At 44.0% G+C, this 22,506-nt stretch overlaps 1 protein-coding gene across 1 annotated transcript in view; it reads left to right on the top strand.

Annotated features, from left to right (window-relative positions):
* Window positions 1–21,187, top strand: part of fscn2b (fascin actin-bundling protein 2b, retinal) — a 60,022-nt gene extending 38,835 nt beyond the window's left edge. Inside the window, exons 2-5 of the mRNA XM_038777156.1 lie at window positions 6,518–6,674; window positions 9,476–9,597; window positions 10,673–10,840; window positions 20,717–21,187. Of these exons, the coding sequence (XP_038633084.1) occupies window positions 6,518–6,674; window positions 9,476–9,597; window positions 10,673–10,840; window positions 20,717–20,922 (653 nt within the window). The 3' untranslated portion in view covers window positions 20,923–21,187. The remainder of the gene's footprint in view (window positions 1–6,517; window positions 6,675–9,475; window positions 9,598–10,672; window positions 10,841–20,716) is intronic.
* The last annotated feature ends 1,319 nt before the right edge of the window (window positions 21,188–22,506 follow it).

Genomic DNA, 22,506 nt, shown 5'->3' with positions numbered 1-22,506 from the left:
GCCTGTACCCCAGCAGCCACAGTACCCCAGCAGCCACAGCCTGTACCCCAGCAGCCACAGTACCCCAGCAGCCACAGCCTGTACTACAGCAGCCACAGTACCCCAGCAGCCACAGTACCTCAGCAGCCACAGCCTGTACCCCAGCAGCCACAGTACCCCAGCAGCCACAGTACCTCAGCAACCACAGCCTGTACCCCAGCAGCCACAGTACCCCAGCAGCCACAGCCTGAAGCCCAGCAGCCACGGCCTGTACCCCAGCAGCCACAGCCTGAACCCCAGCAGCCACAGCCTGTACCTCAGCAGCCACAGCCTGAACCCCAGCAGCCACAGCCTGTACCCCAGCTACAGAGGGGAGGGGCGATGTGAGACCATGCTGGTCTTGCAGAGGCCCGTATGACCTCCTCCTGTGTTCTCTGCTCTCTCCCTCCAATCAGCCGGCAGTGTCAATTTCAGCGGCCGGCTCACTTTGATCCGGAGAGGGAAGCTGCTGTCTCACTGAAACAATCAGCCGGCCGCTGAAATTGACACTGCCGGCTGCTCTCTCCCTCCAATCACAAACATTAAAACTTAAAAGTTGGATTGGAGGGAGAGAGCAGCGGGCAGTGTCAATTTCAGCGGCCGGCTGATTGTTTCAGTGAGAGAGCAGCTTCCCTCTCCGGATCAAAGTGAGCCGGCCGCTGAAATTGACACTGTTTTAATTAGATCCACGATGGGGGTTTTAAATTTATTTAAAAATCTATGCTAGCGCTTCCCATTGTGAGTCTACGGGGATCTGACCTCTCCCCCCGCCCCCCGTAGACTCTCAATGGGAAGCGCTAGCATAGATTTTAAAATAAATTTAAAACCCCCATCGTGGATATCCGCAGCTCGGTTGCAACGCGGGTGGCTGTCTTGGACCCCAACACCCGCGTTATAAAGGGGGACTACTGCAATCTCAATCCTTTAGATTAAAATGTTTATCATTTTCCTGTGTTGGTGCCAGAGCTGAAGGTGGAGGCTTTGATGGAAAGAAGTTGGAGGAGCCAGTTTTCCACTGAAAAAAGGAGTTTGGGGTTGTCTCTGCCCTCCAGTGGAACAGTAGGAAGGTTTGGCATAGACATAGACATAGAACATACAGTGCAGAAGGAGGCCATTTGGCCCATCGAGTCTGCAACGACTCATTTAAGCCCTCACTTCCACTCTATCCCCCATAACCCCTCCGACCCTTTTTAGTCACTAAGGGCAATTTAGCATGACCAATCCACCTAACCTGCACATCTTTGGACTGTGGGAGGAAACTGGAGCACCCGGAGGAAACCCACGCAGGCACGAGGAGAACGTGCAGACTCCGCACCGACAGTGACCCAGAGGGGAATCGAACCTGGGACCCTGGCGCTGTGAAGCCACAGTGCTAGCCACGTGTGCTGCCGTGCTAGTTGTAGAAGGGAGAGATGATATTCCTTGGGACGATCAAGCAAAATCTGACACTGGATGGCAAGGTGGTTTTGCATAAACAACACTCGGATTTGTGGTTGCAAAGTTGGAAACTGCCTTAACAGTTGGGGCGATGGACTGTGCACTTTGCTACCCCACCTTGGCCAGTGCGCAGTTAATTGCAGCCCCACATACCTCAGAGCCACAACACCAGTGAATTTATCAATAATCTTATACATAAAAATTCTCGAGGTCTTTGGCCCTTTGCTGCACAATAATTACAGTCACCTGGTTCGTAATTTGAAACACAATTACTGTTTATTGATAACCAGATTAATGGTGAAATATGTAGCAGATACAGTTGGCTAAATATTAATAAGTACCCAACTCCTTCTGTAACTTGCTGCCCCACTCTCTCTACTCACACACACAATACAAACAAACACAGAGGGGTGGAAAGGGGTAAAAATAATAAGGATGAGGATCTTATTCACAGTATGCTTGTGGATTAATGTCTCTGGTTTACAGCCTGCAATGATCTTCCTTCCAGTTTAGCAATATTACTGCTTCTACTGGAAAGGCCCCTTGCTTCGTATAAATCATTGCTGCTAGGCCCCTCTGCCTTTCTGGAGAAAGAATTTGTCAGTTCGCATCAGACTTTTCTGCAGAGAGTTATCAGATTATGAATATTTCCTGCGCAGCCTGTAATGGTTCTCCTGTACACACATTCGCCAGTTCAGAAACACAATCTTTCTGGAGAAAACCGGAGTAGAACAAAAGTGGGTTTCCCCTCTAAGTTGCCAAAATAAAACTGAAAGCTCCTTAGGTCCCTGAACCATTTCAGCGGGATCAGATCCAATCATCATCTGTTACCAGCAGAGCACAGCCTTTTGACCAATTCATTGACCATCAGCCAAATCAATCAACCCGAGTCCTAGCCAACCTCTGTCATTGGTGCCGGTCCACAATTTAAATCAGCACAGCCTTTTGGAACCTTCTGTTTGAATTAAAATGGCAGGCTGCTTTAAAGACACATGTCCATAAATCATCCAAGTATCAAAAATGTAACGGCAAAAATAACAGAAAGGGGGAAACAAGGGAATGGACAGGGAATAAACAAGAAGGACCCATACAACAGTTTGATTGGGACAAGGTCACTGTATTGTAACAATTAACAACATCAATGGTCACTGGGGTTTCATCACAAGTGGAAGGCACAGAAGGGGGAATTAGAAACTGTAGTCATGAGGGCGCTGACCAGAAGTTTTCTCAGCAGCAGTTTCAATGAATGAAGCTTGGCTTGATCATCATTCTAGACCAGTCTTTTTCAATCATTTTTTTCTGGCTTGAGACAATTCAACGTCTTTAACCTGTGATTACCCTTCTCTCCAGTCGCACCGTCTGGACCTTTAAAGATATAATTACCTGCTAATACTCACATTCAAATTATCATCTTGCATCATTGACTTTGTCTATATATGTGTTTGTGGAACTCACCTCTTCACTCACCTGATGAAGGAGCTGCACTCCAAAAGCTAGTGATTCAAAACAAACCTGTTGGACTTTAACCTGGTGTTGTAAGACTTCTTACTGTGCTCACCCCAGTCCAATGCTGGCATCTCCACATCAATCTGCATCTAGATTGAAATGACACGTAATTATCACGATACCTTTTTCACAAGCTACCATTATTTCTTCATGTGTACCCAACCTACAGCGTGGTTACTGTTGGGGGGGTCTAAAAATCACTCACACAGGTGGTTTCTTACCGTTACTATTTCAAATCTCTACGAAAACAGATTGTACATCTTAATCTTCAGAACAAAGGTCATCTCACTCTATTGTACCAATGTCACTTTTTATTAATAGGGCAACCCTCCACCTTTTATGCTCTTTCTGTCCTTCCTAAATGTCATCAATCGTTAAATATTCAAGTCCATTCTTTGTCCCTCCTGGCCCACCCCATCAGTGCCAACCTGGCTCCCAGGCACCTTGGCACTGCCAGCCTGGCACCCTGGCACACTGGCAGTAGCACCAGGGCACCCTCACAGTGTCAAGGTGCCAGACTGGCAGTCCCAATGGGCCCAGGTGCCAGGGGATGCTAGGGTATCATTGTTCCCTGTCCCCGACCACCCGGAAGTCTCTTAATGCCCTGGCAGACGCCCAAAGTGGTGCCATGCCTGTTCCATGTTTCTGGAAACCAGTGCTATACGGCACCCGGTCGCGGTCTCACAGGCACGTCCGTTGACTCCTGGGTGAATGCGATATCCAGGTATTTAAATGAGCCTAAGACTTTGAGTATTCATCATCATCAAAGTTAAGAACTTCTCTGCATAAACAAATGAGTAACACAAATTACTATACACAATACTCCAGTTGAGGTCTAATTAGTGTTTTGTATATGTTCAGGATGATTTCCTTGTTTTTTAAATTATATTCCTCTATGGGGAGTACGTTATGAGTTCACAACCAATTCAGTAATCTCCGCCCTCCAACCCCACTGCATTTCGTGGGGTGGACGGTGTTACATTACTTAAAGGAACATGTCTTACTCATTTGTTTATGCCGAGAAGTTCTTAACTTTGATGATGACGAATACTCAAAGTCGTCCGGTGATATCAAATAATTTATTGAGTAACTAATCAATTAACTTGTGATTCTTTAATACTTTTACTAGCTATGAAATTAGACAAGATGGAATTAGAGTAAACTATGAATATTATGCTTACACTCTGAGCTAACACTACGCTTCTGTTCCCCAGTCAGAACACACCCGAAGAGAGCGGGAAAACAGATTGAGCTTGTATTTATACTCGCTGTTAGTGTTGCCCTCTAGTGCTCTCCTGACTGTACTGACTACACATTAACCCTTTATGCATATACATATACAGCGATCACTACAGAGGGGGCTATGTAAAATATGAGGGGTGGCCAGCTCACCACCTTTCACCATCCCCAAGCTGTCTCCCAATAATACAGTCGGTGGGCTCACCCACCATTTAAAAAATAATAATTAACAGTAATTTGAGCTTCTTACCAAGCCAACTAACCCTAATATTTCACGGCCCACACCATAATATGGTTGGCGCAGGAGTGGGCAGGTTGGTTATTTTTTAGTTGTGGGGGTGCCCTGTGTAAATTGGGTCACCCCTCCTAAGATGTTACCCCCCTCCCCCCTACTTTATTCCTTTCTGTCTGGCTTCCAAGACCCGCGCTCTCAAAGCCTTCAACCTCTCTTTGATTTCTTGCCACCCTAAAAGCAAGGAGCTTACCTGGCTTCAGGATCCATGAAAGTTCTACATGGGCCTGCTTGCAGTCCCAGCAGTGCCCTTTCCTAGTTTCCGATGATGCTGGGACTGCAAGAGGTGCTGGACAATCAAATCGTCCGGCAGCTCTTGAGGACAGGTCTTCCTCGTACTGAATACAGATCTTCAGTCGTAGCCCATTGGCAGTGCCTGTGGGGAGGGCTTTTTCAGGTGCCTCAGCTGCTAGTCAACTCTTGCACTGGTGAACAATATATCCCACCCCATACCTTGTGAATTCCAGCCCCAGCAGCCTACACTCTGTCTGGCCCCAATGAGCATTGTCATGGGAGATCAATTAGTAATATTTGAATATCTTGTGTTCCTATTTCAGAAAACCTACGCTGCGTTCAGCATGTTGAAACAAACACCTTCCACCTTAAAAACAACCAACAAATCTCACCTTGTCAGAGATGCAAAATAAGCCGCTTTTTGCGTACGTGGTGAGGGGAGTTTGTTTCATATTATTCGCCAATATCAGAAGTCAGACAGAGATTGGCCTTACTCACCTGACCCTTGCTTGTAACAATGCCAGGGAATTCCTAATGTCAATCTGATAAGACAGGGAAACAATTCTCTCACAAACTTATTTCCTAGTAATACATGTTCTGAGATGGTCCTTTCATCTGTGGACTCTAGGGATTGTTGTGTTCTGCTGCTTCGGGTAACACAGGCTGCTACTTGGTGCAGTCCTAACTAAAGGATGCTCCAGACTCTGAAATGAGTTCAACGTTTTTATTAAACTATTAACACAGTTCTCAAATGAGTTTGACTCTCTGCTCATCTAACTGTGGTAACTCAGTCTAACTGTACCAGCTTGCACTAAGCCACGTGCTGGGGTGTGATGCTGCTGATCAACCCTGTCTTACTCTCTAGATGTCTGTCTGTGGAAAGAGGCCGGGTGTGAGTGCCTCATCTCTTTTATATGTCATGCCCCCTTGTGGTGATGCCACCTCTGAGTGTCCTGGCTGCCGATTGGTTGTGTCCTATTCTGAGTGTTCATTGGTTGCATGTTTGCATATCATGACAGGGATGGTACTTGATTACTGGACAGACTGTAGTCATGCTGGTATCTGTTTAACACTTGTTTATTAGTACTACACCTAAACAGGTTACAAAGTAGGCATATTGTTCCTGAGCATGGTGCCCCAATGTCTCAGAGTCTAACACATAACAGACTGATGTCACTGGTACACCATCATTTATTATTATTATTCATTCAAGGGATGTGGTTGTCGCTGACTAAGCCAGCATTCATTGCCCATCCCTAATTGCCCTTGAAGATGTGGCAGCGAGTAGCCTTCTTGAACCGGTTGCCGTCCATGAGTTGTCGGTACATCCACAGTGCTGTTAGAGATGGAGTTCCAGGATTCTGACCCAGTGACAGTGAAGGAACGGCGGTATATTTCCAAGCCAAGGTAGTGAGTGGCTTGGAGGGGAACTTCCAGGTGGTAGGGTTCCCAGGTATTTGCGGCCCTTGTCCTTCTAGATGGTAGTGGTCGTGGATTTGGAAGGTGCTGTATTCCATTACACGCAAGGATACACAATTTGAGCCAGCAGACCTTTGCCAATGTTTATGCTCCAACTGATCCTCCTCCACTTTTATTTTAACTCACCCTTTCAACGCACACTTCTATTCCTGTTTCCCTCAGTTTCTCCTTAAATGCATCTACATTTTTTCAACACTGAATAACTGAAACCGAGTAGGTACCCAGGGGGAAATAGACATTTCTCCGTAAGTAATATGTAGAAAATTGTGACCAGGTCATTCATTTAATCCAATTGGTTTTTTTTTTGGTCAGGTGTGAATATCTCAGCCAATCAGGATGAAGAAACAAATCAGGAAACATATCAAATGGAAATTGACAAAGAAACTAAGAAATGTATCTTACGTACACACACGGGGAACTTCTGGACATTGGTGACCCATGGAGGGATCCAATCCACAGCTTCTGAAATGCAAGTTGCCCAAGTCATTCAAAACATAACCTTTTCATTGTAAATCTAGACTGCACTATTTTACTGTCATGTTAGCTGACAAACCCAGTTGAGGGTGTCGTTCCCTACATACAAACCAGCCATTTACTTATCAAAGCCCGTGGAGGTGGCAAGGTGACGCAGTGGTTAGCACTGCTGCCTCACAGTGCCGAGGACCCTGGTTTGATCCCAGCCCCGGGTCACTGTCCGGGTGGAGTATGCACATTCTCCCTGTGTCTGTGTGGGTCTCACCCCACAACCCAAAGATGTCATAGAATTTACAGTGCAGAAGGAGGCCATTTGGCCCATCGAGTCTGCACCGGCTCTTGGAAAGAGCACCCCACCCAACCCCATACCTCCACCCTATCCCCGTAACCCCACGAACACTCAGGGCAATTTGGACCCGAAGGGCAATTTAGCATGGCCAATCCACCTAACCTGCACATTTTTGGACTGTGGGAGGAAACCGGAGCACCCGGAGGAAACCCACGGACACATGGGAAGAGCATGCAGACTCCACACAGACAGTGACCCAAGCCAGGATTCGAACCTGGGACCCTGGAGCTGTGAAGTATTTGTGCTAACCACTATGCTACCGTGCTGCCCATGGGATGTGTGGGATAGGTAGATTGGTCGGGCTAAATTACCCCTTAATTGGAAAAAAAAAGGATTGGGCATTTTAAATTTAAAAAAAAACTTTTCAAAGCCCGCTGATGGTTTCTGTCCCTACGTACATACCAGTCATTTACTTATTAGTCCAAATACTGACTCAAAGCCAAGTCAGTAGTTTTCTGCTCAGAAACACTGGTCTGGATATTTACTGGGAAGCCTGTCTTTCAACACTCTTCATTGTCACCAGAGTTTTCGCTGATTCCAGTGAGCACTGCAACAGGAGATCGATATTATTAATATTGAAAACCCTTTGTGTCAGAAAGCTGAAATTGTATTCAGCATGTTGAAACAAGTATCTTCCACCTTTAAAACAGCCAACAAATTTCACCTCAGCCATAGGTTTAAAAAAAAACCCATTTAGAGACAATTGGCCTGGATAGGTTCCCAGTAGGAGATCTGCTCTGGGGAGGGAGGGAGGTCTGACTGGGATGAGCGTTGCCATCCCCGACCCTGAGGGGTCTACATAATGGTGGGGTCGGGGGTGGTCTGATAAAGAGGAGCTTGAGGAGCAGGAAGGGGGCACTCCCCCTCCTCCTGGTACACAAGCAGAGCTCCAAAGTACCTTCTCCTCAAAACTGCCCTTGTCTTCCTTCATTAACGTATTTAAAATATCAACTCACTTCTTGGGAATTGGTTACCTGTGCCGTTTCCCAGCAAGACCTATAAGGTGGTAGATTGGAGTCGGCTTTCTGACACATTGGGAATTTTTTCCGATTTAAACCGCAGCACCCCAAATACACACAATCACACAAATCCCAAACACTTGCTGATATTAAAATTGACCCTATTGTTACCAAAGCTTGCATTAATCTGCCATATGATCAAATAGCTTCACTTTAAAGAGGCGTTTGAAATTAGGTCAAAAAAAGGCCAAGTAGTTGAGGAAGATGCGTCAAGAGGGCAGGACTGTAGTGATTAAATAATCAGCCTGCACAGATGCAGCAGACATAGAGGGGAACAAGAAATGATCTGAAGTCAGAGGTGGGGAGTGCAAGTAGGGTCATATAGGTGAAGAAGCTGAACTCCGATACAGTGGAGTTAGGGTGAAGATCAGAGAAATTAGTTTGCTGCAATACAGATAGAGATCAGCAAAGACAGGACAGATAATATACAGGAGTCAGCACAGTACAAGATATGGGCCATGGAATCCGGGTGCAACTTTGGGTTTGGGAAGAGGATAGAAAGTGAGGCTGGTAAGAGAGAGATTGAGAAATCAACCCTAAACTTAATGAAGGTTTAAATTCAGGTTAATAATGTGGAGGACAGTGGACCAATCCATATTCATAACCAATTTCACAACCTCAATGTCCATGAAAAAAATTGAAGAGACATATAACAGACACATACTGTCCATTTGTCTCTATAACCTAAGGTCTAAATTGTGTGAATGATATGACAACATTTCATGGTGTGTAAATGTTATTTCCATAGTCACTGTTCATTTTGTCATTTCATTTCCAATATCTCCTCAATGAAAAGTTACCCACAGCTCTTCAATATCATGCTATGACCACTCCCATTACTTCACCAGGATCATATTACTGGATTTTGATTGTGTTATGTTTATGACATGTGTAACACTATGTATAACTGGTAACAAAGTGAGTTTTGTAATCTATACCTCCCCTAATTTTAATGAATACCATCAACGCACACAAATTAAATTCACAGAAGCGGCATACATCTCACACACACCAGGACCCTTTCTCTGCAAACAAAAGGAATATCTAGTTTTTTAGCTTTTTTGAATTGCGGGGGACTTGGGAAGCCTGTAGATCCTGTTTGTTTTCTCCATGGCAATGCCTCAGCCAATCAGTTCCGACTGCCAACCAATCAGCACCCTTCCCTCCCATTGTATAAATTGTTGTGATCGTTTGAAATTTGGTGTTCTTGTTTGTGTCCTGATGAGTTCAGAGATGAAAAGCTTTGACGACATGTCTCTTTTCAGCAACATTGAAGATTTGTACTACCAAGCAGCTTTTTACACATGGAAGTGGTATACATTGCAGCTTTGGTATCCAGGTTTAAGGCAATTCCCTGGACAGGAACTAGTGAGAGATGATGGGATGATGACCAGTTTTCTGAACAGATTTTTCCTTTTACCAATCCAGAGATGCCAACTGTATGTTTGAAATTGAATGGCGTGAACGAAGAATAGCAATCAAGGCTAACAATGGCAAATACATTTGTACAAAGAAAAATGGGCAGCTTGCATCAGTGAGTGATTCAGCAGGTAAGTTAATATAGAGTCAAAGAATCTTCAAAAATATGAGTTATAGTGATGGGTTTAATTCTGTTATTTTCGGTAACTACAACCTGTCAATTCTAATTCCCAGCATTGCCTCTGGTATTATACCAGTAATTAACAGGAATATTGTTTTTAGTGTTACAAAGGTTATCATTTGAAACAGGTTAATTTCCTCATTCAAATGGTGGGTAAGAAATTCATGAATATGCGAACATATTGGGACAATTGCAATTGCAAAGGAAAAAAGCAGAAGATTTAATGAGAACCTTCAATACGGATCCCAATCAAATTTAAGTTCACTAATTCGTCCCTTGTTCCAAGAACAAAAAGCTGCATATTATTCACAATCTTGGAATCCAGAAGAAATAGTTTCCTGGTTGGTGACCAAGGTTCAGTGATCACATCGAGCCTGCGTGTATTTATTAGCTATTCCTATAACGATCACAATTATTGAATCGTATGAGTAAATGGCTGCTGTTAATTTGGTTTCAAAATCATCACTTTGAATTTCTTATTCAAAGCAACGAAGCCAAGAATCTCATTAATCTAAATGTTTCAGGGAATGACATACTTTACCACATTCCATTTAACTCTCGAATTGTTCATTAAGATGCAAATGAAAGGAACGAGAAATAGAAGCGGGTTATTTGTACAATACCTTGATATACAAGTTACTTACATTAAATTTATACAATATAAACATCGTTGGATGTTACGCTCTGGGATCTAGGAAAATATATTCAGACGGATTTTGATTATTAAAGGTTCTTTCTAAATTTTGTGTTTGAAAAGCTTTGGCTTGAAATTCCACTGTGCAATATTAGTAACAAATATGTTTGCACATTCATATGGGTTTCTTGCCTGGTATTTTAATAAAGACACGAGACAATTTTAATGCTTTTGCTGAAATACAAATACATTCCTACTAGGATGCTAAAATTGATCTATGATGAAAAGATCAAAGGTAAGATAATTTCCCCCAGAATAATTGATTGTATGTCATTACAGCTGAAGCTGTGATTAAAATCAAGGTAATGTTTCTATCTTGATGTTGCTTCAGGTGAAGATGAAGAGTTTACATTGAGACTCATTAATAGGCCTATCCTGGTACTACGAGGAGACCATGGGTTCGTCAGTTACCACAAAAGCTCAAGCACACTTGATGCCAATCGGTCAGTTTATGATGTCTTTCAGCTCGATTTTGAAAATGGAGCCTATCATATTAAAGGTGAGCGGCTGGACCCTAAGGGACACTTGCACAGATCATTTACAGATAGTTCTGCATTAAAGTATTGAGATAACTTATTTTTCTAGGAGCCTCTCGGTCCTTTAGTCTGGCTTCAAGAACAATTGTTATAACATGCTTCAATTGCTTAAGTGGTTAGGAGGAATTTCACCAACCCTCAGATAAGCTGTTGAGTATGACATCTCATTGCCCTAGAGCATCTCACCTCAACAAAGATAAACTGGCTCAGTGTATTTCACTTGATCTGTGAATCTTAAAGGGCATTATGGCTTGGTTCCGTCAAGATCCTTAGTGACTCACTTCAAAATGACTTCCCAGGGGTGCTTGGAAACTTCAGACAACCTTAATGCCATTGCACCATTATTGCTTTAACATAATTAACATGAACGACATTCTCACTATCCCCTCCCCTCACTTCAAGCCCTTGAATTTGGAAGCTTCGGTGGTCTGGAGGTCATTTGACCCTCCCACTTCTTTGTTCTTCTATTGGGAGAGTGGTTCTGGTTCTGGTTCCTGATCTTGGCTTGGAGGCTGGACTGATATTTGGATACGGTTTCATCCATTTCTTCCATGAATTAACGTTAAACCAAGTCTGGTTCGCCTGACTGGTTTGGGCACGTATGTTTCTTGTTATTCTTGAGTGGGTGGGGGAAAATAGTGTCTGTCTGCTTGCTTTTTCTTTTTCATTTTTCATTTGGGCCTACAGGAAGCTCTCTGAGGCTGAGGAAGAGCATTCCTCTGGAGTGGCATGATCACTTCTGTTTTTAGTTGCTGACAGTGCGAGACTGCTATGAGGTTCCAGCATCCCTTGTGATTCTGGCATATTTTCTGGAAGTTGCCACGTGTGCACAGTGGTGGGCGTATTTATCATCATCATAGTTGAAGGTAGAGGCTCCTCAGACTTTTGATCCTTCACTTCCACCGGAGGCGCTATAGTAATCGTATGTGCAGTAGTTTGGTCTAATCTTTAGGAACTTTCCAGGACCTGGAATGGTGATGGACCATCCTGCCCCACAAAAAGAGAAAAGAGATCACAGGTGAAATCAGAGTCTGAATATTTTTTAGCATTTGAGGATTCAGGACTGCTGCTCTGGCCAACTATCGACTGTGATAATCTTGATATTTTCTGCCATCTCTGCTCAGAAGAGAGAAAGGCTGATTCCGGACATCATATTTCAGGTCAAAGATCTGTTTGTCATCAGTATATCGATTTTTCGAGTGAGGCTGGCAACATCTCCCTGCTGGTTAGACTTTGGGCAGCACGGTAGCACAAGTGGATAGCACTGTGGTTTCACAGCACCAGGGTCCCAGTTTTGATTCCCTGCTCTGGTCACTGTTTGTGCAGAGTCTGCATGTTCTCCCCGTGTCCGCGTGTGGTTTCCTCCGGGTGCTCCAGTTTCCTCCCACAGTCCAAAGACGGGCAGGTTAGGTGGATTGGCCAAGCTAAGATGCCCCTAATGTCCAAAAAAGGTTAGATGGCATTATTGGGTTACGGGGATAGGGTGGAAGTGAGGGCTTAAGTGCATCGGTGCAGACTCGATGGGCCGAATGGCCTACTTCTGCACTGCATGTTCTATGGATGGTTCAAGAATTGTTTTCTTTGACTTGGGCGGTCCCTGTGGTTTTGTGACCTGAAATTGAAGACTGAAGTTTGGGTTCCACTCCAGGTATGTTTCTTCCACCTTAGGATGGTCATGTGTTGTTCACGTAGCTCAGGTAGTCTAACCAGCTGGATTTCTTTGTCAAGAGTTAGGTCATCTTTAGCTTTTAAAAGGTCAGAGATTGAATCGTCTGCAAAACCCACCATGGTTCTCTTTCGGATAAGCTCAGACTATAAATTGCCACATTTACATCATCCCTCTATCAGCCTGTAGAGATTGTTTATGAAGGAATCAACAGATTCCCCAGGCAGTTGGAAATCCTTATTAAATTCGGCTCGCTCCAATATTTTGTTGGACCTCAGGTTGAAATATACATCGAAAGATTTTAAAACATCAAATTTGACCACTCATCAATAGCTTGTCATTCAATAATGTCATCTGCAATTGCCCCAATTGAATAAAGAAGCGTACTGACTTATTTTGCTGCTGATTCTTTATTTATATCTGTAGCAATGCTGTATCTTAGAACATAAAACAGTACAGCACAGAACAGGCCCTTCAGCCCTCAATGTTGTGCCGAGCAATGATCACCCTACTCAAACCCACGTATCCACCCTATACCCGTAACCCAACAACCCCCCCCCCAACCTTACTTTTTAGGACAATACGGGCAATTTAGCATGGCCAATCCACCTAACCCGCACATCTTTGGACTGTGGGAGGAAACCGGAGCACCCGGAGGAAACCCACGCACACACGGGGAGGACGTGCAGACTCTGCACAGACAGTGACCCAGCCGGGAACCGAACCTGGGACCCTGGAGCTGTGAAGCATTTATGCAAATCGTTTTCTCAAAAGCCTCCAAATCTGTGACTGGTCTGGGCCATGGAGTGAATCCCAGTGGAGCTGAAAGCATGAAGTTGTGATCCATTTTGAAGATTTTTAAAAGGGTGGGTGTAGAATTATCGGCTTCCAAGATGGCAAGCCTGTTCACGACTGAACAACAAATCTTCCTGCGCTTTTTTCACGGGCTCTCCAAAATGGTTCTGCCTGAAGAAGAAAGGACCACCTTGCCTGCCAACTCAATGTAATCAGCAGTGTTGCATTGCAAGTCGGGACGCATAGAGAAGAACTGCAGGCTTGCTCTTTCGGAAATTGGATGGTCGCAAGGTACTTGAAGTAGATTAAAATTGATTATTAATGATTCTTTTCTTTGAAAGCTGCAGGAGCCACGTGTTGAGACTTGGGAGAAGGATTAGCAACGGGTGTATTTCAAACGGTCCCTCTGACCGGGTTTCTCCAGGCTGACTGGCCTGAATTTTGTGCTGTGTGCTCTGCTTGCTAATGCTGGACTTGCAAGGGAGATTCATTGGAGTAAAACTTCTACCTTTTCACTTACATGTTCTCTTTTCGGAGAGCTTTCTTTCTGGTGAATTTGCTCCGTTTCTGCGGCTTCAGTTGAGAATCCATTGAAGGTGTCCTTTTTCTTAATATTTCTGCATTCGTGTGAGGATAAGAGTTTTTAACCCAGATACTGCCACCATGTTTCAAACACAATGAATTATTCTTGAGTATATTAACAGCAAAACATAGAATCCCTACAGTGCAGTAGGAGGCCATTTGGCCCATCGCGTCTACACCAACCCTCCAAAAGAGCACCTCAATGACTATCGTCCGGTGTCCCTGACTTCAGTGGTAATGACGTGATTCGAGAGGTTGGTCACGAAGCGCATCAACTCCATACTCCCAGAACGCCTTGATCCACTGCAATTCGCATACCGCCGCAACCGGTCCATAGCGGACACCATCTCCCTCGCCATACATTCATCCCTGGAGCATCTCGACAATAAGGACTCCTACATCAGACTCCTATTTATTGACTTCAGCTCCGCTTTCAACACTCATAATCCCAGCCAAGCTCGTATCAAAGCTCCAAAACCTCGGACTTAGCTCCTCACTCTGCAACTGGATCCTTGACTTTCTGACCCACAGACCACAATCAGTAAGAATAAACAACAATACCTCCTGCACAATAGTCCTCAATACCGGGGCCCCTCAAGGTTGCATACTTAGCCCCCTACTATACTCCCCATGCACACGACTGCGTGGCAAAATTTGGTTCCTACTCCATCTACAAGTTTGCTGACGATATGACCATAGTGGGCCGGATCTCGAATAATGATGAGTCAGAATACAGGAGAGAGATAGAAAACCTAGTGGAGTGGTGCAGCGACAACAATCTATTCCTCAATGCCTGCAAAACTAAAAAGCTGGTCATTGACTTCAGGAAGCAAAGTACTGTACACGCCCCTGTCAGCATCAATGGGGCCGAGGTGGAGATGGTTAGCAGTTTCAAATTCCTAGGAGTACACATCTCCAAAAATCTGTCCTGGTCCACCCACATCGACGCTACCACCAAGAAAGACAACAGCGTCTATACTTCCTCAGGACATTAAGGAATTTCAGCATATCCACATTAACCCTTACCAACTTTTACAGATGCACCATAGAAAGCATTCTATCTGGCTGCGTCACAGCCTGGTATGGCAACTGCTCGGCCCAAGACTACAAGAAACTTCAGAGAGTCATAAACACAGCCCAGTCCATCACAAGAATCTTCCTCCCATCCATTGACTCCATCTAGACCTCCCGCTGCCTGGGGAAAGCAGGCAGCATAATCAAAGACCCCTCCTACCCGGCTTACTCACTCTTCCAACTTCTTCCATCAGGCAGGAGATACAAAAGTCTGAGAACACACGTGAACAGTCTCAAAAACAGCTTCTTCCCCGCTGTTACCAGACTCCTAAATGACCCTCTTATGGACTGACCTCATTAGAACATAGAACGATACAGCGCAGTACAGGCCCTTCGGCCCTCGATGTTGCACCGACATGGAAAAAATCTAAAGGCCATCTAACCTACACTATGCCCTTATCATCCATATGCTTATCCAATAAATTTTTTAATGCCCTCAATGTTGGCGTGTTCACTACTGTTGCAGGTAGGGCATTCCACGGCCTCACCACTCTTTGCGTAAAAAACCCACCTCTGACCTCTGTCCTATATCTATTACCCCTCAATTTAAGGCTATGTTCCCTCGTGCTAGCCACCTCCATCCGCGGGAGAAGGCTCTCGCTGTCCACCCTATCTAACCCTCTGATCATTTTGTATCCCTCTATTAAGTCACCTCTTAACCTTCTTCTCTCTAACGAAAACAACCTCAAGTCCATCAGCCTTTCCTCATAAGATTTAACCTCCATACCAGGCAACATCCTGGTAAAACACTGCACCTTGTATGCTTCACCCGATGCCGGTGTTTATGTAGTTACATTGTGTACCTTCTGTTGCCCTGTTATGTATTTTTAAAAATTTTAATTTATTTTCATGTACTCATGATCCGTTGAGCTGCTCGGATACTTTCTCTGTACCTCGGTACATGTGACAATAAACCAATCCAGTTTAATCCAATCATCTCGGCCCATTCCCCTGCCATATCCCCATAACCCTGTAATCGCACCTAACCCTTGGATACGAAGAGGCAATTTAGCATTGCCAATCCATCTGACCTGCACATCTTTGGATTTGGGAGGAAACCGGAGCACCCGGAAGAAACCCTCGCAGACATGGGGAGAATGTGTGAACTCCACACAGTCACTCAAGACTGGAATCAGACCCGGGTCCCTGGCTCTGTGAGACAGCAGTGCTAACCACTGTACCGCCTTAAGTCTTGATTAACAACTCATAACTATACATGTATATATAGTTGAGGGTACAGGTATGGAGCTGACTCCATCCTCGCTCTTTACACAACTCTGTCCATTTCTAGACTGACCCTGGCTTCGGTTCATGTGCTTTCTTGTGTGGGTGGTACTGCACTTAGTCCCACATTGACCCTGTAAATACCAGAACCTATTACAATGTTCTCCCACTTTACACTTGCAATTGTAACAAAAGTCTGTGTCAGATTTGGCTGGATGTCAGTGCAAACTATCCCAAAGTGCAATGAGCTGATTATGTTTACTTTTATGGACACAAGCAATTTAAATAGCTTGCATAAACCACGACCACCATTTTGGTCTTACACCAACAATCAACGTAATTATTGCCGAACACAGGTCTAAAACCTCCAGTTTGAAGGAATGCGGCACTTTCGAGTTAAGCGATTGAGCGTGTATGTATATTTAAAGGTTCAAAATACATTTCTAATAATTTCAAGCCTTTCAAATGAGCCATCAATCCAAGGTCCCGTCTGTCAGCTTGGATGGGTGGTAAAGATCCCGTGGGACTGTTTTGCAGATGATCTGGGAGTTATCCCTAGCATCCTGTTTCTTACTTAATCAACATTACAAAAAAAAACATGACATGGCCATTATCACGTTGCTCTTTCTGGGGGTTTGATGTGTGCAAAATTAGTTGCTGCCTTTCCTACATTACAACAGTGATTACATTTTAAAAGTACCTCATTGGTTGTAAAAAAAAACTTTTGAGTGCTTGTGAAAAGAGCTAAATGGGTGGACGTCTTTCTCTTTTCCCAGTATTCTGTCTTTTCCACGGGGAAAGTGATGAATGTATTAACTCTTGTAAACATCCATCACTTACTTGCTATATTTAATTGATTTAATAATGGATTCAGTGGTGTAAACTTTTAGTGCAATAGTGATCTTCATGTCTGCAAGTTGACCTTAATGAGATGACATAGCTAGATGCCAGTCGCTTCAGTGTCGTGGTTGATGTGTTGGGTAAGCTGGGTCTGCGAGGACTGCGTTTACTGCAGTGGTGAGAGAGACAGGCTTCCAACACTTGAAGAAATGCAACTCGATTTTATTGAACTCTTAACTATAATACATGCTTTAACTGTGGGTTGACATTATGCTGACTTGACTGGAGACCTGAGGCTAGCCTGACCAGACTATCTGACTACCACATGGTGTGTGTTCTAGTTGCTGCTCACGAGCTCTGACTGTCTCAGAGGCTGGATCCTGAGAGAGCGGGAATACTAGTGCCCTCTGGCTTTATAGTGGTCGTGTCCTGTCTGGTGATTGGCTTCTGTGTTCTGTGTGTTCACTGGTCATCCTGTGTGTCAATCACTGCCTGTCTGTGCACCATCATATACCTGTGTGTATATTATGACAGTGGTGGCACCTCAGAAAGGGCTGAGCCACTAGTTTATAAGTCTTTGGAATAGGAGGGGTGCATATTTACCGTATAAGATATCATACTTTCACCCTTGAGTCAGAAAGTTGCCCAGTTCAACCCCCTGTCCAAGACTTGAGCGTGTTATCTGGCCAACAGTACATTACTATGGGAGTGCTGCACTGACTGAAATTCTGGTTCAGAGGAGACATCAGAGTCCAAAGAATCATGGAATCATGGAATTTACAGTGCAAAAGGAGGCCATTTTGCACTGGCCCTTGGAAAGAGCACCCTACTTAAACCCATGCCTCCACCCTATCCTCATAACCCAGTAACCCCACCTAACCGTTTGGACACGAAGGGGCAATTTAGCATGGCCAATCTACCTAACCTGCACATCGTTGAAGCACCTGAGGGTGGCACATGGCGCAGTGGTTAGCACTGGGACTGCGGCGCTGAGGACCCGGGTTCGAATCCCGGCCCTGGGTCACTGTCCGTGTGGAGTTTGCACATTCTCCCCGTGTCTGCATGGGTTCCACCCCTACAACCCAAAGATGTGCAGGTTAGGTGGATTGGCCATGCTAAATTGCCCCTTAATTGGAACAAAAAAATAATTAGCTACTCTAAATTTACAAAAAACAAACAAAAATGAAAAAATCTTTGGAGCACCTGGAGGAAGCCCATGCAAACACGAGGAGAAAGTGCAAACTCCACACAGACAGCCACCCGAGGCCGAAATTGAACCCAGTTCCCAGGACCCTGGTGCTAACAGTGTGTCATGATGTGGACTTTAACTTAGAGCAAGTTAGTTTCTCACCTGCCTATTGCAGTAGGAGGTCGGGCGATTTAAACCACTAGGTTTCATTCCAATGCCGGGAGTGAAGTTGTGCAGGGCAACAACCAGCAGAAAAGCATTGAGTGAACCCTCCAGGTTCCACAAAATGGCAGGGAGGGGATCTTAGGAGTGCCTCGTGGGAGGGAAAGAGAGGAGACTAGGGCATGGGAGGTCATGACATTCCTGTGGGTCATGGAGGAGCACCTCAGTGTCAGCTTTCCTGCTTAGACTCCGGTTAAAATGTAATCAGGCTGCTTTTTGCATAGCTTCATGAGGCCCCCATTTGTTGGTTACAGTTCAAAATGGTGCAAAAGGATTGCATTATGAGAGGGTAAGGACATTGCCCTGTTTTAATTGCCCACTCACCTGCTTTTCACTGACTGAGAGGGGTTAAAATCAATCCCCATCTGTTCACCATTTCATGTAGATGTAAAAGATCTTATGGCACTCTTTAACAAATTGCAATGAGCTTTCCTTGGGTGCAGGTCAAACAGCAATCCTTAACCAACAATGGATCAATTATTCACATATCTCATTGGGCTTGTCAAACTTCACTGTGTACAAATTGGCTGCCACATCTACCTGCAGAACAATTATGGCCACACTTCGGAACAAAAAATAAATTCATTGCATAGGAATTACTTCACAACATCTTGAGGACATGATAAGATTTTCTACAAATGTGAGCTCTTCCTTCCTGACAGAATTTGAAAAGCTTACTGCCATCTCTTAGCTTGGTGCATTCATTTTAAATACACAATGCCCTGGCATTACCGTGGGGAATTCATGCTTCGTGTAGTCTCCCATCCAAATGAGATGTTATAAACTTGAGACTGGGAGGATGATGTAAAGCTGAAATAAGCTGCTGCAAATTCTATAAAACAATGCACATTGTGCAATTCACGAATGTTCTACCCTTGATTAATTAGGGCGCTGCATTTACTCAGCATGATGATACACAGAGATCATTCATGTTACTTCGTAATTCAAAACGGCTGTATAACTTTCAAAATCTTGAAAAGCCACAATATGTTTTTTAAAAATTATCAAGTCTCTAGCCACGAATGCAGTAAAAGATTATCCAGCAATATATGACCAAATACAGAAATAAATCATTAATGTGCATGCTCACATCCCAACTATCTAGACCAGATTAAGATAGAGGTATAGATTTTTATACATATATAATAATAATCTTTATTGGCACAAGTATGCTTACATTGACACTGCAATGAAGTTATTGTGAAAAGCCCCTAGTCGCCACATTCCGGCACCTGTTTGTGTTCTCAGAGGGAAAATTCAGAATGTCCAAATTACCTAACAGCACGTCTTTCGGGACTTGTGGGAGGAAACCGGAGCACCTGGAGAAAACCCACGCAGACACGGGGAGAGCGTGCAGACTCCGTACAGACAGTGACCCAAGCCTGGATTCGAACCTGGGACTCTGATGCTGTGAAGCAACAGTGCTAACCACTGTGCTACCATGTCACCGCATATATAAATGTGTTTTTATAAATTTAAGTATATCTATATTTAATCCAGATTAAAATTCCAATCTTAATCTGAGGCAGGTCATTTGGCAGAAGGATAAAGAATTTGCAGTTCCAGGAAAGGAGGGCCGCAGCTACGCTCAGTATCTCAAGAGGGTTGGCTGGACCCAATAGTCCAGAGAACACGAGTTCAAATCCCATCGTGGCAGTTTGAGAATTTGAATTCTGTTCAAAGAATATATCTGATATCAGTAACAAGTGACTATCATGAAGCTGTTGGATCATCATCGAAACTCCATGTGGTTCGGTGATACCTTCAGGGAATGAAGGCCGCTGTTCTTGCGCTGTGTGGCATCCCACACCGAGGTGATTGCCCCCTAACTGACTTTACAGCAATTTAAGGTGAGCCGCCACCACATTCTCAAGACAACTTGATGTTGGGATTGTCAGCAATGCCCACACCACGAGATTTGGTAATTTTTTAAAAGATCACCCAAGGATTCTACTAAGGTAGGGTGGCAAATGACTGGAGGAGTGTAGGCATCCATGGTACTAAGCAGATGCACGAATCGACAAGGAAATAAACCTGGAGAAGGATTAAACTGTAAATGCAGACCGCTACCAGCACATTTGTAAGGAAATAATTCATGATGAAGAGCAATGTTGTCCAGTAAACTAGCAAATGGAGCCCGATCACATATTGAAGGGATGACTTTGTGTGGCGGTCTTTATAATTAGGTTTAATGGGCGCTCGCTCTGTACTCTCATATCCCTGAGCGCGTATGTTCTTTCTTCACAGGCTCCGATGGCAAGTTCTGGTATATAGCCAGCACCGGGACAATCTGTACTGACGGTGTCATACCCGAAGACTTTTACCTAGAGTTCCGAGATCATGGTCGACTGGCTATCAAAGGACAGAACAAAAAATATCTGCGAGGAAACCAAGCAGGCACACTTAGGGCGGATGCAGATGAAGTGGATAGTTCAACACTATGGGAATATTAAAGGATAGCAGCAGCCTCGGGCTGAACTCCAGCTGTATTCCTTATCTACAATCTAAAGGACATGTGGAGCAAAACTTGAGGACTACCTGCAGAGGTTAATATTAAAATGTTCATTCATGCCCGTTGATAGGAATCCAGCATCTCAACTTGTCATCCGAAATAAGGTGCCGTTTTAAACCTCATGCTATAAATATCTGGACCTGTGATGAGATACTGATTTGCTGATTCACTTGTGACCACTGTCTCATTTAAAGTGGTATATCAGATTTTTAATGTCTTGTGAGCTTTATTTTCTGTTATTTAATACAGGATAAGATTTTTTTCAAACTCACACCAGTTAGGTGCTAACTGATTGTTTTGTAGCTATCAGAAGGATTTGAGCTAGTTTCATTTGATCCCTGAATAGAGATGATCTTGTTGCACCAGCATTGCGCAGGAGTGGGAATATTGGAATGAATATAACAGGTTCTATAAAATCCAGTAGGTAATACACTGTAACCAACAGAGGAATTGGTGGCATAGTGGTATTGGCACTGGACTAATAATCCAGAGACCCAGGATAATTCTCTGGGGACTCAGGTTCAAATCCCACCACAGCAGTTGGTGAAAGTTGAATTCAATAAAAATCTGGAATTAAAGGTCGAACGGTGACTGTGAAATCATTGAAATCAATAAAGCTAGTTGGTTCAGTAATGTGCTTCAGGGAAGGAAATCTGCCATCCTTATCTGGTCTGGCCCGTATGTGACTCCAGGCCCACAGTAATGTGGTTGACTCTTCAACACATTCTGAAAGTTGAGGGGCAATTCAGGATGGGTAACAAATGCTGGTTCGACCAGCGAGACCCACCATCTCTTGAATTTAAAAACATTAATGATGATGATACATAGATCAAGTCCACGGAAAATAGAATCAGAATTGTCTTAAAGGTGTGCTTTTCATAGAAACATACATTTACTGCACTCAGCTATGGAGGCAGAATTAGTTTGCAACAAAGGAACTCAGTCAGGATTCCCAATACCAATCATGACCATTATCCTGTGCTGGAGTCTGCATATGTGTGGATCACAGGTTCACAGTGAAGCATCGCTCATAGTCACACGGGATAAAACGGCAACTTCAGTCAAGTACTGAGAGATTGCCAGTGCGAATACAACCAACATTAAGAATCCCTATTTTCAGAAAAGCAGTGAACAAAATGGGAGAAAATTAGCAGGAGGTGAAAAAAAGAACCTGCAGCTCCTGGGATGAACCCAAACCCTAATCAGAATAGATTAAATGCTTTGCACCAAGCACACATTTCTGGCATGTCTCATGCTCACTTCCTACAACTTGGTCGCATTTTGTTGAAAACATCACTATTGCCAGGAAACAAGTTGTCCTCTAATCATTAGGAGCAATGCCATGGGAGTTTGATCAGTGTTACAAGCATTGTCAGAGGAGATTACTAAGTGTTGAGACAACTCAGAGACACCTTTGATTATACAAAGCAAGTTTGTCTGTTTACCACTTTGCATATACATATCTGTGCACAAATGATTTTTGTATATTTGCATTTGTAATTGGGAATGTGGATTGTTCACATCG

The sequence above is a fragment of the Scyliorhinus canicula genome, chromosome 18, assembly GCF_902713615.1.
Source record: "Scyliorhinus canicula chromosome 18, sScyCan1.1, whole genome shotgun sequence".
NCBI classification, from domain to species: Eukaryota; Metazoa; Chordata; class Chondrichthyes; order Carcharhiniformes; family Scyliorhinidae; genus Scyliorhinus; species Scyliorhinus canicula.
The sequence above is the reverse complement of the archived record's forward strand: the minus strand, read 5'-3'. Positions and strand labels throughout refer to the sequence as shown.